The 14,631-nt window shown below is 45.7% G+C and overlaps 1 protein-coding gene across 1 annotated transcript in view; it reads left to right on the forward strand.

The window, feature by feature from the left end:
- Window positions 1–7,418: 7,418 nt before the first annotated feature.
- The window catches only part of LOC123355797 (C->U-editing enzyme APOBEC-1-like), a 43,401-nt gene continuing 36,188 nt past the window's right edge, over window positions 7,419–14,631 (forward strand). The window contains exons 1-2 of the mRNA XM_044998514.1: window positions 7,419–7,478; window positions 9,545–9,572. Coding sequence (XP_044854449.1) covers window positions 7,457–7,478; window positions 9,545–9,572 — 50 coding nt within the window. The 5' untranslated portion in view covers window positions 7,419–7,456. The remainder of the gene's footprint in view (window positions 7,479–9,544; window positions 9,573–14,631) is intronic.

Below are 14,631 nucleotides of genomic sequence, written 5' to 3' on the forward strand. Positions count from 1 at the left end.
CAGATCCTACCTCTATTTTATCATCTTCCATCCTCTCCTCCTTACTAGGACATAGCGAATCTCCATTAATAGATCCTCCCCTAAGGGATGTCTCTGTCTGAACCATGTGCTCCTCCACACCTGTCGGCTTTCCCCCAGCCCTTAGTTTAAAACTGCTCTGTGACCTTTTTAACGTTAAGTGCCAGCAATCTGGTTCCATTTTGGTTTAGGTGGAGCCCATCCTTCCTGTATAAGCTCCCCCTTTCCCAAAAGTTTCCCCAGTTCTTAATAAATCTAAACCTCTCCCCCCTACAGCATTGTCTCATCCACGCATTGAGACCCTGCAGTTCTGTTTGTCTACCTGGCCCTGCAAGTGGAACTGGAAGCATTTCAGAGAATGCTACCATGGAGGTTCTGGACTTCAATCTCTTACCTAGCAGCATAAATTGGGCCTTCGGGACCTCTCTCTTATTCTTTTCTATGTCATTGGTACCTACATGTACCACAACTACCAGCTCCTCCCCAGCACTATACATACGTCTATCTAGATATCTCAAGAGATCCGCAACCTTCACACCAGGCAGGCAAGTCACCATGTGGTTCTCCTGGTCATCACAAAGCCAGCTGTCTATGTTTCTAATGATCTAATCGCCCATTACTAATACCTGTCTCTTCCTAATAACTGGAGTTCCCTCCCCCAGAGAGGTATCCTCAGTGCAAGAGGATACCACAATGTCATCTGGAAGTAGGGTCCCAACTCTGAGATCGTTTCCCTCTGCTCCAGTTAGATGTTCTCCTTCCCTGAGACTTTCATCCTCCTCAACAGCACAGAAGCTGTCAGACCAGGGGTAGAACCATTCTACTGTGTCCTGGAAAGTCTCATCTGTGTACCTGTCTGTCTCCCTTAGCTCCTCCAGTTCAGCCACTCTGGTCTCCAAAGCCTGTACACAGTCTCTGAGGGCCAGGAGCTATTTGCACCGAATGCAACATATGTCACCTGCCCATAGGGCAGGTAATCATACATGTTGCATTGAGTGCAATAAACTGGATAGCTCCCACTCGGTTGCTGGACTTTGGCAGGCATTCTCTTTTTACTCCTGCAGCTCATTCCTTTGTTGATGTTTTGTTTTTATCAGGGGGTGGTTTTGGCCTGAAGTTTAAAGAATGGTAAGAGTATCTAGTCCCCCTTGCACTCCCCCTCCAAACTCCCTCGCAAAACTCCCCGGTTAGCTGCTCCTGCTCGCTAGCTCCAGTAATCCCAACTAAATTACCCCACTTAAATTAATAAACTGTGATATACTGACTCTTTAACAGAGCCGTGAACTTAATATCTTTTGTGAATGTACAGGGGTAGAGGCTATGCATTGCAAAGAAACATCTCCAAGTAGCTCAGGCCTGGAGCTCACTGATTGTTACCTGCTTGGCAAGGTTTGGTCAAATAGATTTAAATGATTTTCAAGTGCTAAGGCTGGGAACAGTCAAAGAAAGGTTACAGTTTTATTCTTTTGTTTGTTTATTTTGGGAAAGGGAAATAGAACAAAAGACATTTAAAATGAATGACAATCGCTAAATTAGAACTGGCTAAATTGGATAAGAGGTAAAAAGCCCTAAAAAGAGGCAGAGAAAGCAGCACAAATGGGAAGCAGAACAACGAGAGAGAGATTGTGAATACCAAAAATAGGGAATGGACAGAAGAGCCAAAGAGCAAGAAGAAGCTCACAAGTGGGCCCAAGAAGAAGAAGCAACTGCCCATCAATGAGCCATGGAGCTGAAAGACAAAGAAGCTCTTGAAAAAGAGGAGAGGCTATGTAACCTGGACGTGATACAAAGGCGTGGATAGACCCCACTGGTGCTCTCTTTCCCCAAGGGACTCCCTTTGTGTGCCCTGCATACAAAGAAGCAGACTGTACTGAAGAATACACACTCCTTTTGAAAGGTTGTATGAGGTGCATAAAGATCCAGAGGACAAGAAATTCTCAACTTTGGTGACTACGCTCTCAGGGAAAACTTTACATTTATTTAATGACATGGAAATTGAACAAGCGTTGACGTATGGTGAATTTACAAAGACTGTATTGCCAAGGTTCCAGATTGCCCTGGAGGTCCATAGAACAAAATTTAGAACCTTCAAACTGAATGACAATATGAGTCATGGAGAATATGTGTATACGTTGTGTGATTTGATGCAAAAATGGGTCCGGGGGAGGGGACAGAGAGTAATAAACAGTTGTCTGATCTTTTTGCACTGGAGCAGTTCCTAAGCATATCTTCTGAAGAAGCTGAACAAGCTATTTGGGATGAATGAATCCCTAGGCCCTCTCCAAAAAGCAGCAGATGTGACTGAGTCCAGTGCATACAGTGGGCGCAAGCCACAGAGGGGAGGGACGAAGCCCAGCGTTAAGGAGGCAGGGGAGTTCTGTTTTGTCCCTGGGAAGAGAAAGGGTAGTTGGGAGCCCAGGCACTAACTTCCCCAGAATGGATCCCCTCCTAGAAATTATGCTCACAGACCCCTCTGTACGGGACAATGGTCCAAGAAGGTGTTTCATGTGTGAGTCCACTGAACACCTGAGGAATAATTGCCCTACAATAAGGGAAGTTAAGCTCACCCCCCACCGTACAATGCACCTGTCATTATAACAAAGTACCTCTGGGACCCTGATTAATTCTGTGAGGTCTGACCTGTTGGAGAAAGACACCGAATTTATTAAAGTTGCCAAAGTGAATGACAAAGAACATCTAAGGTGCAGAGATACTGGTTCCCAGATCCCTCTGGTCTGGGAAAGCATGGTCAAAGATGTTTCCTGGCTAGGAGATAAAACTCCTGACTTTGGAAAGATTTAAAAATTCCTATACCTTTGGTTAAGGTACATTTGGAATGGGAAGGTTTAGTGGGTACCTTAAAAGTTGGGGTTCTGCACTGTATTCCAGCAGCAATGCTTGTGGGAAATGATATTTTGTCTTTTTTAAAGCGCTGAGTGGAGTAACTCACACCAAAAAAGAATACTGTTCTGTGATCTCAGGAGAGAAAGGTGCTGTCAAGGGTTTGTTCCCCACTCTGAACTTTAGCGTCCAAAAGCTGGGGACCTGCATGTACCCTTCTAAGCTTAAATCCTAGCTTAGATCTGATAGCGCTGCCACCAACCAAAAATATGAGTGTTTTGGTACACTTTCCATTCCCCCCAAACCTTTCCCTGGGGAACACGGATCCAAACGCCTTGGATCTTAACACAAGGAGAAATTAACCATCCCCCTTCCTTTTCCTCCCCACCAATCCCTGGTGAGTCCAGACCCAATTTCCTGGATCTTAAAACAAAGAAAAATCAATCAGGTTCTTAAAAAGAAAGCTTTTAATTAAAGAAAAAGAAAAGGTAAAAATTATCTCTGTAAAATCAGGATGGAAATGCTTACAGGGTATTCAGCTTATATAGACTAGAAGGACTCCCTCCCCACTAGCATAAGTACAAGTTACAGCAAACAGAGGTAACATATCCTTCCAGCAAAATACACATTTGCAGTAAAGAGAACAAACAAAAGACTAATCCGCCTTCTAGCTAGTACTTACTATCTTGCACATGAGAAACTGTTTCAGAAAGATTGGAGAAACCTGGTTGCACGTCTGGCCTCTCTTAGATCCAAGAGAGAACAACAACCAAACAAAGAACACAAAACAAAGACTTCCCTCCAACAAGATTTGAAAGTATCTTGTCAACCAGGTTTACTGAGCTTCTTAACCTTTTACAGGTAAAAGAGACATTAACCCCTAACTATCTGTTTATGACAGGTGCAGACAAAAAGGGTTTTGTGGGGGGAACGGAGAGCCCCAGCTCAGGTGCTTTCAGGTGTGGGAGGGGCCTGTAGCCTATAGGTATTTGCTAGGTATTGCATGGGTATAAGACAAGTTAAGACAAGTAATGTAATGAGCCTACACGGCTTGTAAGACAATAGTTTAGCTAAACAAGGCATAAGTCCCCAAAAGCCTTGGCATAAGCAGCTAACCAGGAGTAACCCTAGATCATAACATATCACAAGAAATGACAACACCCCTCATCACTCTCTGAGATCCACAGAGGAAAAGGTTTTCTCCGGATGATAAATTTGTGGCTGAGAAATAAACCACAGGTTTCAATTCTCTGTCTCTCCTCCCCACTCTTTACCACAAGATGAAACCTCTCTGGAAGCCAGTGGAGGATTAACCCCCAGATTATCGGTTGCTTAGTCTCTGCTCATTTCCCAAGACTGTCAGTGCAGGGCCCTGTGCGTGGCGCTGTCTGAATGAGTGCTCTGTATGGTTCCCCTAGAGAGGTCCCTCTCTGTGGCTGGGTGTGTGTCCGTACCTGGGTTAGCTAACATAGGTTAAAATAGCCAGTGAAAACACAGCATCCTGGGTTTTAGTTCAGTTTAGCAGCTCACGTTAAAGCCTACAGGAGAGCTTGGGGTTGAACTAAAGCTGCTAACACAAGTTAAAGCCAGAGTTGCCCAGTCTTGAATGCTATTTTGACCCAAGTTAGCTAACCTGAGTTAGCCCCAATTTCTGGGGTCGTGTCTTCCTTTACTGGGATGCTTTCCTTCTTTAGCTCGCTCGAGGGCTTGCCTACAGATAAACTGTGACACTAGCACCGCTGCAGCTATAGCGCTTCAGTGAAGATGCTACCAACAGGAAGAGTTTTCCTGTTGACATATATAATCTGCCTCCCAGAGAGATGATAACTAGGTCGACTGGAGAATTCTCCTGTCAATGTAGTGTTGTCTTCAGCAGGGGTTAGGTCAGTTTACCAGCGTTGCTCAGTGGGTGTGGATTTTTCACACCCCTCAGCGACATAGTTATACTGACCTAATTTCATAGTGTAGGCCAGGCCTGAGTTAAGAACATGCTTTTTTTATTTTTCCCCAGTGAAGACATATGCTGGTTGTTCTAGCGGGTGAAGGATTCCATGAGCATTTCTGGTGCTGGGCGGCCCTCTGCAAGCAGGAAACAATGTTAAGAAGGTAGCAAGAGCTGTATTCCTAACCCTGCCAGAGCCTAGACTCAAGGGTTTAGTCACTCTCTTCAGAGTAGTGACTGTAATCTCTGAGGGTCAGAAACAGGTTACTCTACTCTGAGGGTCTAATTTTGCCACCTTCTGTACAATGAGTAGTGCTGTACTCTGTGAGTAGTCTCACCTACGGGTATATCTACACTTAAACCACTATAGCAATACAGCTGCACTGCGGTAGCATGTCAGTGTAGGCACTCCCTACACTGACAGGAGGGGTTCTCCCATCAGCATAGTTAATCCAGCTCCCTGAGAGGCGATAGCTAGGTCGATGGAAGAATTCAGGGGCTGTGGATTTTTCACCCCCTGAGACACATAGCTTTGCTGATGTAAGTTCCCAGTGTAGATCAGCCCTTGGTCAATGGGACTACAGTAACTCCTCACCTAACGTTGTAGTTATGGTCCTGAAAAATGCGACTTTAAGTGAAACGATGTTAAGCGAATCCAATTTCCCCATAAGAATTAATGTAAATGGGGGGGGTTAGGTTCCAGGGCAGCTTCCCCTACTCCGCAAGCACCGGGGCGGGGGGCTCAACCCTCAGCCCACCCACTGCCCCCCTTCCCCCAAGCCCCCACCTTTGACCTGCCTCTTCTCCCCCCCACCTCCTCCCCCTTTACTTTGCACACTGCGTCCTGGCTCCTCACCTCTCCCTTCCCTCCCTTCTAAAGTCCGCAAGCCAGCTGATTGCCGAGTTCAGGAGGCAGGGGAGGGAGGGGGAGCCTGTGCACTGAGTCCTCACTCCTCCCCCCTCCCTCCTCCCTCCAAAACCCCACAAGCCAGCTGATTGCCACAGGCAGGAGGCGGGATAGGAGGGGGAAGGTGCTGATCCATGGGGTCTGCTGGCGGGCAGGAGGTGCTGGGGTGGGGGTGTAGAGAGGCTGCCAGCTGTGGAGAAAGCAGGCAGCCAAACAATGTAATAGTGGAACATTGCATGACTTTAACTGAGTATGTTCCCTAATTGATCAGCAACATAACAACGAAACAACGTTAAGCGGGACAACTTTACGTGAGGAGTTACTGTAATTGTTCAAAGTAAGGTCTACACTACAGGCCTATATGGGTATAAACACCTCGCACAGAGGTGTGAAAAATCTATACCCCTGAGTTAATGTAGTTATACCGTACTGACCTAACCCCTGCTGAAGATAACACTACGTTGACAGGAGAATTCTCCAGTTGACCTAATTATCACCTCTCTGGGAGGTGGATTATTTATGCCGACAGGAAAACTCCTCCTGTTGGTGCAGGTAGCAACTTCACTGAAGCGCTATACTGGAGTACTTCTCCCGTCGTCATAGCTACCGCCTCTTGGGAAGGTGGATTAACTACACTGACGGGAGAGCTCTCTTTCGTTTGCTTAGGCCACGTCTACTCTACCACTTATGTCGGCAAAACCTATGTCGCTCAGGGGTGCGAAAAAACCACCCCCATTAGCAACATAAGTTTCACTGACAAAAGCACCGGTGTGGACAGCACTATGTGGGAGAGCTTCCGCCGACGTAGCTACCGCCACTCCTGGAGTTGGTTTTATTATGTCATCAGGAGAGCTCTCTCCCGCCCACATAGAGCGGCTCCATGACAGAACTTACAGCGGCGCAGTTGCAATGGTACAGCTGTGCTGCTGTAAGCTCTCTAGTGTAGACATAGTTTTGGACCATTTTCCTTAAAGCACGATAGCGGCGCTTGACACGTAGACTTGCCCCGAGATACTGTAGCCCTACCTAAGTCAATGGGACTAATTCAGTGATGCACAAACCTTTCCAGTCACGCCCCCGTTTACTGTTTATGGAATTTGTCCCGCTCACCCGCCCACACAGCGCTGGCCGGTGTCACTTATGTCCGTCAGGGGGATGGCTTTTTTACTTGTAGTACAGAGGTTCCCAAACTTTTTTTTTTGCTGAGCCCCACTTCAGAGCTTCATGCCCCATGCACACACCCCTCTTTTTGACAGGGTTATGCACTCACAGGGGCTGGGGGTGAGGTGCCCAGTACCCCAGGGGGTGGAAGGTACTAACCATGGGGCAGTTGAGGAAACCTTCCACTGCTTGCACCAATCAGGCAGTCTTGGCTGTTTGGACTCAGCTCCCTACCTGTCTCGCTCCTCATCTGAACAGGACATCACTGAAGGACCAGGGACTGCAGGAGAGTGAAAAGATGCACTCTTGAGCACTGGCCTCCTGCTGAACAGGGCTCCCTACTGACTCCAGCCTTTCAGCATGGTCCCATCAGGGCTTTGTGCCCCCGATAACCTTATCACGCCCTCCCAGGGGGCTGTGCCCCAGAGGTTGAGAACCTCTGGACTAATTGCTCAGCGTAAGGTGCTACTGAACATGCGTAAGCATGGTTCGAAAGCTTCAATGCTCAGGAATAGAAACTGAAAGAGGGAAAGCATCTCAATAAAAGAAGAGAGCCCCAGATGCTGGAAGTATAATGAGAAGAAGCCATGGCTGCTGGCACAGAGAAAGGTAAACAGACAATACTAGTGTGTGTATATTAGTATATGTGTATTATTATGTGTGTGTGTAGCATGTATCTTTGTGTGGGTGTAGGTGTGTCTCTGGGGTTTTTTTGGTTATATATCAGTTAATATATTTTGAGATTTCCCATATGGTTTTTAACTTATGATATTAAATTTTAAAATGGTAGGTAATGGCTTTCGGGAGGGGGAGGAAGTTTCATTTTGTTAAACATTATTTAGAAATATTCAGGACACATTCAGGTTCCCAAGATCTTCTCAGAGATTTGTATAAAAACAGAACAATGATTTGATTTATTTTTGATCGATCAAGAAATCTAAATGTGTTTTATTTAAGTCGTTAATTTGAGAGGATGAAGGGGTAGGTGGCTGTCTGGCTGACTTCTGGTGGAACAGATGATTTAGCTGCTGCTGAAATGTATTTTAATTATATGTAGGGCATAATTCATTGTGTCAGGATGCCTAGGACCTTGGACAGGCAGTTTTCTAATTTTACTTCTAAATAAATAAATAGAATTTTCCTCTGTAAAGTGAACTGGGGAATGTGAGACAACTCCTGTCTCAACCATAGCGGTTGGCCCCCCAGGTCAGCGTTAAGGCCTATTGGTGGAGTAATTTGGGGGGTCTGCCCAGCGTGAACCTGTCAGTCATTAATGGGCCATGAGTCCAGAGCTTTTCGTCAGCACTAAACTGATACCAACAATTTTTAAAAATTTGTGAATGGCCAAACTCAGGTGAAAAAAAACAAACAAAAAATCAATGGAGAAAACAAAAGGCTTGATTCTCAAATCTACTTCTGTCTGTCTCCTTATTACTGCAGCCAAGGAAGAGACAGACCAGTCCCTGGCTGCCATTTGTGTCTTGGACCATGGCTACACTTGCAGGTGTGCAGCGCTGGGAGTTACAGCTGTCTTCATACAGCTGTGTAGGGAAAGCGCTGCAGTGTGGCCACACTGACAGTGTGGCCACATTTGCAGCATTTGCAGCGCTGCTGGGAGTGGTGCATTATGGGCAGCTATCCCAGCGTTCAAGTGGCTGCAACGTGCTTTTCAAAAGAGGCGGGGTGGGGTGGAGTGTGACAGGGAGCGTGGGGGAGACAGAGAGAGTGGATTTTTGGAGCTGATTTTTGTGAGCTCCCTGCCTTGCAAGTTCTAAGGACTGGAAGATACACAGCACCAACCTTCAATCATTTTAAAACTTTCGACCCCTTCCCCCACCCCTCTCTTATTCACTAAATTCAAATAGCCTTCAGACCACATAAGCAGCTGTTTCAAAACGGACCCCCCCTTCCCCCGCTTCTCTCCTCAAGCAAATTATCTCTCTCCTCAAGCAAACACTAGCTGTGCACATTCCAAAGGAATTCCCACAAAACAAAGTTCACAACAAAACAATGTTATCTGGTACTTACAGCATTTTGGGAAGTCTCCAGAGGTCAGTTACAGCGTAGTAAGATTAATCACTGTTTACACTTGCTCCCCAGCGCTGCATCACCAGCGCTGCACTCGTTATACCTGAGGCAGATCAGGTGTACGGCCAGCGCTGCAGCCAGGGAGATGCAGCTCTGGATGTGCCTTGCAGGTGTGGACAGTTACTAAGTTGCAGCGCTGTAAACCCACCACCAGCACTGCAACTCTCCAGTGTAGCCAAGCCCTAGGACTATAAACGGGTTGAAGACCAGATTCTGCTCTCCAATATGCTGGTGTAAATTAGAAGTAATGCCACTGAAGTCAATGAAGTTCCGTAGATACAAAACTGGTCTGAGATCACAATCATATCAATGTGTATAAATAGCTGAGATTAAACTCACACACAGTTAAACTGATCATCAAATTTAAGCTCAGTGAGGCATTTCTCCCCAGGAATTCTGGGTATTAACAGGGACCTGGAAGCTCCATTTTTTCCAAGCCTGAGCTTGAGGATGATAGATAAATAGATTTGGTGTGATGCGCTCTTGTGATCAAAAGGGTTAAAGATGAGAAGTAGGTGGGCTCCTGGCTTGTTCTGAGTTTCTGGCTCCACCAGATGACAGGTGACTATCTCATCTTTTTCCAACAGGTGACTCAGCCAGAGGCACCAACCCAGGGTGAGAATGACAGTTCCATAACCCCGTACTGGCTGACCTCCCAATGATTTCCAGAGACAGTCGGAGCTGGGAAGTTGTGAAGCTCCTTTCCCTTTCAGCATTTCTATCCTAGATCTGTCTCTCTCCCTTTCTCTGTTGCCCAGTTTCACTGCTTTAATCAGTACTGACCTCAGAGCCCCAGCGTGGTGCTAGAGGATGCTGTGCTGCAGCGAGTGGGGTGGGTGACTCAGCGGGAGGGGCTCTCTCCTCTGAGTCAGTGCTGACCCCTAATGCCACAGTGTGGTGCTAGGGAATGCTGTGCTGGAGGGATGGGTGACTCAGCAAGGAGTGTGGTGTTCAACAATCACTCTGGTCCCAACATGCTTGAAGGAGATCCACTGTATTCAGTGACCAGGTCCAGGCTCCTCTGCATGACAGGTCATGGGCTTCTGCAGCGCCCCTCTTCCAGACTGCCTGTCTGGGAAGCTAACACTCTTCTAGGTACAATTCCCAATAACACGTCTTCTTTTCCCAGACTAATTTAATAAATAATAAATAATAATAATAACAACACTTAACAAACCACATTGAAATAACACCCAATTCCAAAAACTTTTAATCAACCTACTAACTGAACTTAAAAAGTGTTCAATTAACCTCTGACGTGCCCTGCACCATTGCTTGGGTCTCCTGTGAAATACCAGTGCTGCTGCTGTCAGGAGGCAATGAGTCCATCTCTTTTGGTGGTGTTATGTCTGGGGTTCAGTTTGTTCTCTTCTGATTGTTGCCTTACTTAGGCCTTCACCGGCAAAATAGCAAACTCAGGGAACCATATCTCCCTTCCTTCAAGTTCCTTTCTCCAAGTTGGAGAAAGTATCACCTATTCCTCCTCCATATGTGTCTGTCTAGGGTGACCACCTCATACAACTGCATGGCAATCTCTTGTGACATCATTTCTGTTTGTGACCACAGACTCCCATCAGAGATGCATCATGTTCATGAAGTGGTGGCAGTTCCTGGGACCCCAAATCATATTGATTTTTGTTTAGCTTTATCTGTCTCTTTATATATTTTTTGCAAATCCCCAGTTCTTCTGACATCAGCTTCTCTCATTCCAGGCATTTTAGTTCTCAGTTTTCTGTTAAACAAAATGTCTGCAGGTGGCCACACGTGATTCATTGGTGTAATTTAACAGTGCTAAGTATGGATCAGACTCTGCAGCTTCTTCCAATAGCCACTCCATTATTTTAATGCTGTTTTCCACTAACCCACTGGATAAGGCCCAGCTTGACAAAGCCCTGGTCGGGGTTGCTCCAGCTTTGAGCAGGGGGTTGGACTAGATCAGGGATCTCAAACTCAAATCACCACGAGGGCCACATGAGGACTAGTACATTGGCCCGAGGGACGCATCATTGATACCTTTTTATATTAAGGTACAAAAGCCCCCCCACACTTCCCCCGCCCCCACTCCACCCCTTCCATGAGGCCCCGTCCCTGCCCCGTCTCTTCCCATCCCTTCCCCACACCAATTCCAACCCCTTCCCCAAATCCCCGCCCCTGCCCTGCCTCTTCTCTGCCTCCTCCCATGAGCGCATGGCTCCTCACTTCTCCCCCCTCCCTCCTGGAAAACGCTAAGCACCGCCAAACAGCTGTTTGGCAGCAGGAAGTGCCTGGAGATAGGAAGAGGAGCGGAGATGGGGAGGGGGGCAGCGGGGGAGGGAAGCTTGACGGCCGCAGGAAATAACTCAGGGGGGCGGGGGAAGGGTGCTGGGAGCTTTGCAGGCTGCAGCAAATAATTCCGCGGGCCGCGTGTTTGAGAGCCCTGGACTAGATGACCTCCTGAGGTCTCTTCCAACCCTAATTATCTATGATTCTATGATTTGGGATAATAGGAGCTGACGGTTACATGTCTCAACCCAAATCCCACTGCAACCTGTTTAAACTCATGCTTAATAAACTGTGGCCCATTGTCAGACATTACTATGGCAGGTATACCGTGCCTAGCAAAAAGAGATTTGATATGCACAATCAGCTGTTTAGCGGTACTATCTTCTAGTAAGGCTATCTCAGGGAAGTGAGAGTACACAGTTTTTTCCAAACAATGTAAACATTGCTCTGGGGCGAGGAGGGGGGCAATTTTTCCTGTGTCACCAACACGGGCTCTTTTGTTTGACTTGGTCTGTATTCTTAGATATGTGTCAAGTCTTGACAGCTTCCTCAATATCGTTGTTCATTTGAGGTCAGTATGAAACATTGTAGGAGCAGGTATCAGAGGGGCAGCTGTGTTAGTCTGGATCTGTAAAAAGCAACAAAGAGTCCTGTAGCACCTTGTAGACTAACAGAAGTATTGGAGCATAAGCTTTCGTGGGTGAATGAATACCCACTTCATCAGACACTGCCATGCATCTGACGAAATGGGCATTCGCCCACGAAAACTTATGCTCCAATATTTGTTAGTCTATAATGTGCCACAGGACTCTTTGTCACTTATGGTAGGAGCAGAATTTTATAATTGTACTATAAGAATTAATGTATGATTTGATTTCATCCTGCCAGCCACCCTTTTTAAATAGCAAAAAGGAATGACCCTCTGGGACTATGGAATTCTGTTTCCCATATGCATTACAAATTGGGCCCTTTTAGTTCTTTGTTTTAAGGTTTAGTTAGTAAGAGACAGAATCCTGTATTGTGTCTATGTTAAGTAGATTAGAGGAACGTTGAAGGCCTGGACCTCAATGTAAATTGTTTTGGTTATAAAACTTGGCAAGGTTTAATTTACAACGTATTTTGCTCAATATAAAATACTGCTGTTTGTATTCTCAAAGGTCTCTGTAAAAAACTGTGTAAATAAAAACTGCATGCATCGAGGGAAAATAATGTGTAAAAGCCATTATTAACCAAATAATAATAATAAAAAAAGCAAAAACACTTATCAAAACTTCTTAATGCCAAAAAACCATCAACGCACATCCAGAATGAAAAAAGGGCAAATTAATAACCCTAAGGTAAAAGCTAGCACCCCTAACAACAATTAATTGAATCAAATCCAAAATAAAATAACTCTCTCAGAAATGCTTTAAAATATTTACATCCAAAAATTACCCCAATTAAAAAGTAACCGGTCATAAACTAACACAGCAAAATCCATAAACTTCAACAACAAAAACAACCTATAAAAACAAAATGTTTTGCCATAAAACTTTGGGTTTGTCTTGCCACTACTCCAGGAGCATCAAATCACAACTAACAGAGCCCAGTTCCCCTCTGTGACCCATCTGGCTAGCCACTAAATTAATCCAGACTCTGGACTGGTAACTATAAACATCGACTGGTGGAACTGTGTGCATAGTGTGTGTGTGTAACTAAAAAACATATGCTAACTGCTGTATTCTCAGTAATGCAATGTGTTGCCTTCTCCCTATAAAAAAACCTTGTGTGCTTTGTTTAAGTATAACAACATGTCTAGGCCTTCTCTTAGATTTTTCAATCGCTAAATGATCATCATGTATTCCTTTTAACATATTTTTCTGTAACAACTTAGGGTTCACCATCCTGGTGCCTTTAAACTAAATTCCATCTAGGACTCAGATGTTCCCACTGAATTGGTACTAGGGAGTGTGAACATGCTGTCCCAGCCACTCTGTGCTAAGAGCCTTCATCGCTTTCTACAGAGTCTCATCCTGAGCAGCAACTCTGGCGATCACAGCCCCATTTTGACTGAGATTGGACAAGGTTTTTTTAATCAGGTTGAGATGTACAATGCCTAGCTCTGGATTTTGCACTACTGCACAATTGTCAAATGCTCTAAAGGGTATGTCTGCAACCACCATCTCTCCCCCAGGTTTGGATTTGATTTGCATATCTTACATTTGTACCAGGTCAGTTAATTAATCGCAGTTAACTCATGCGATTAACTCAAAAAATTAATTGCGATTATAAAAATTAATGACAATTAATCACAGTTTTAATCACACTGTTAAACAATAGAATACCAATCGAAATTTATTAAATCTTTTGGATGTTTTTCTACATTTTCATATACATTGTATTCTGTGTTGTAACTGAAATCAAAGTGTATATTATTTTTTATTACAAATATTTGCACTGTAACAATGATAAACCAAAGAAATAGTGGGTTTCAGAGTAGCAGCTGTGTTAGTCTGTATCCACAAAAAGAACAGGAGTACTTGTGGCACCTTAGAGACTAACAAATTTATTTGAGCATGAGCTTTCGTGAGCTACAGCTCACTTCTTCAGATGCATAGAATGTCTATATGTTCCATTCTATGCATCTGAAGAAGTGAGCTGTAGCCCACGAAAGCTTATGCTGAAATAAATTTGTTAGTCTCTAAGGTGCCACAAGTACTCCTGTTCTTTTTTTAAAGAAATAGTATTTTTCAGTTCACCCCATACAAGTACTGTAGTGCAATTTCTTTGTTGTGAAAGTGCAACTTACAAATGTAGATCTTTTTGTGACATAACTTCACTCAAAAACAAAATAATGCGTTGGACTAGATGACCTCCTGAGGTCCCTTCCAACCCTGATCATAGGTGTGCATCCTGGGAGCCCCGCCCTAGCCCTGCCCCTGCCCTGCCCCATTCACTCCCTCCTACTTCCCACCCCCTGACTGCCCCCCTCAGAACTCCCAACACCCCTGCTCCTTGTCCCTTGACTACCCCCTCCTGGGACCCCTGCCCCTAACTGCCCCCCAGGACCATAAGCCTCCCTGATCCTTGTCACCTGACTGCCTCCCTAGGACTTTACCCCCTACCTGTCCCCTGACTGCCCCGACCCTTATCCACATTCTCGCCCCCAGACAGACTCCTGGGACTTCCATGCCCCATCCAACCACTCCCTGACCCTTGACAGGACCCCCAGAACTCCCGACCCATACAACCCCCCCTGCTCCCTGCCTGCCCCAACCTCTCTACACACTCCTGCCTCTTGACAGCCCCCCAGAACTCCTGACTCATCCAACTCCCCAGCTCCTTGTCCCCTGACCATCCCCTCCAGAGACCCCTCCCCCACCCTATCTGGCCCCCCAGACCCTCCTTGCTCCGTCCCCTGACTGCCCTGACC

Source organism: Mauremys mutica, chromosome 1 (genome assembly GCF_020497125.1).
Source record: "Mauremys mutica isolate MM-2020 ecotype Southern chromosome 1, ASM2049712v1, whole genome shotgun sequence".
Taxonomy (NCBI): domain Eukaryota; kingdom Metazoa; phylum Chordata; order Testudines; family Geoemydidae; genus Mauremys; species Mauremys mutica.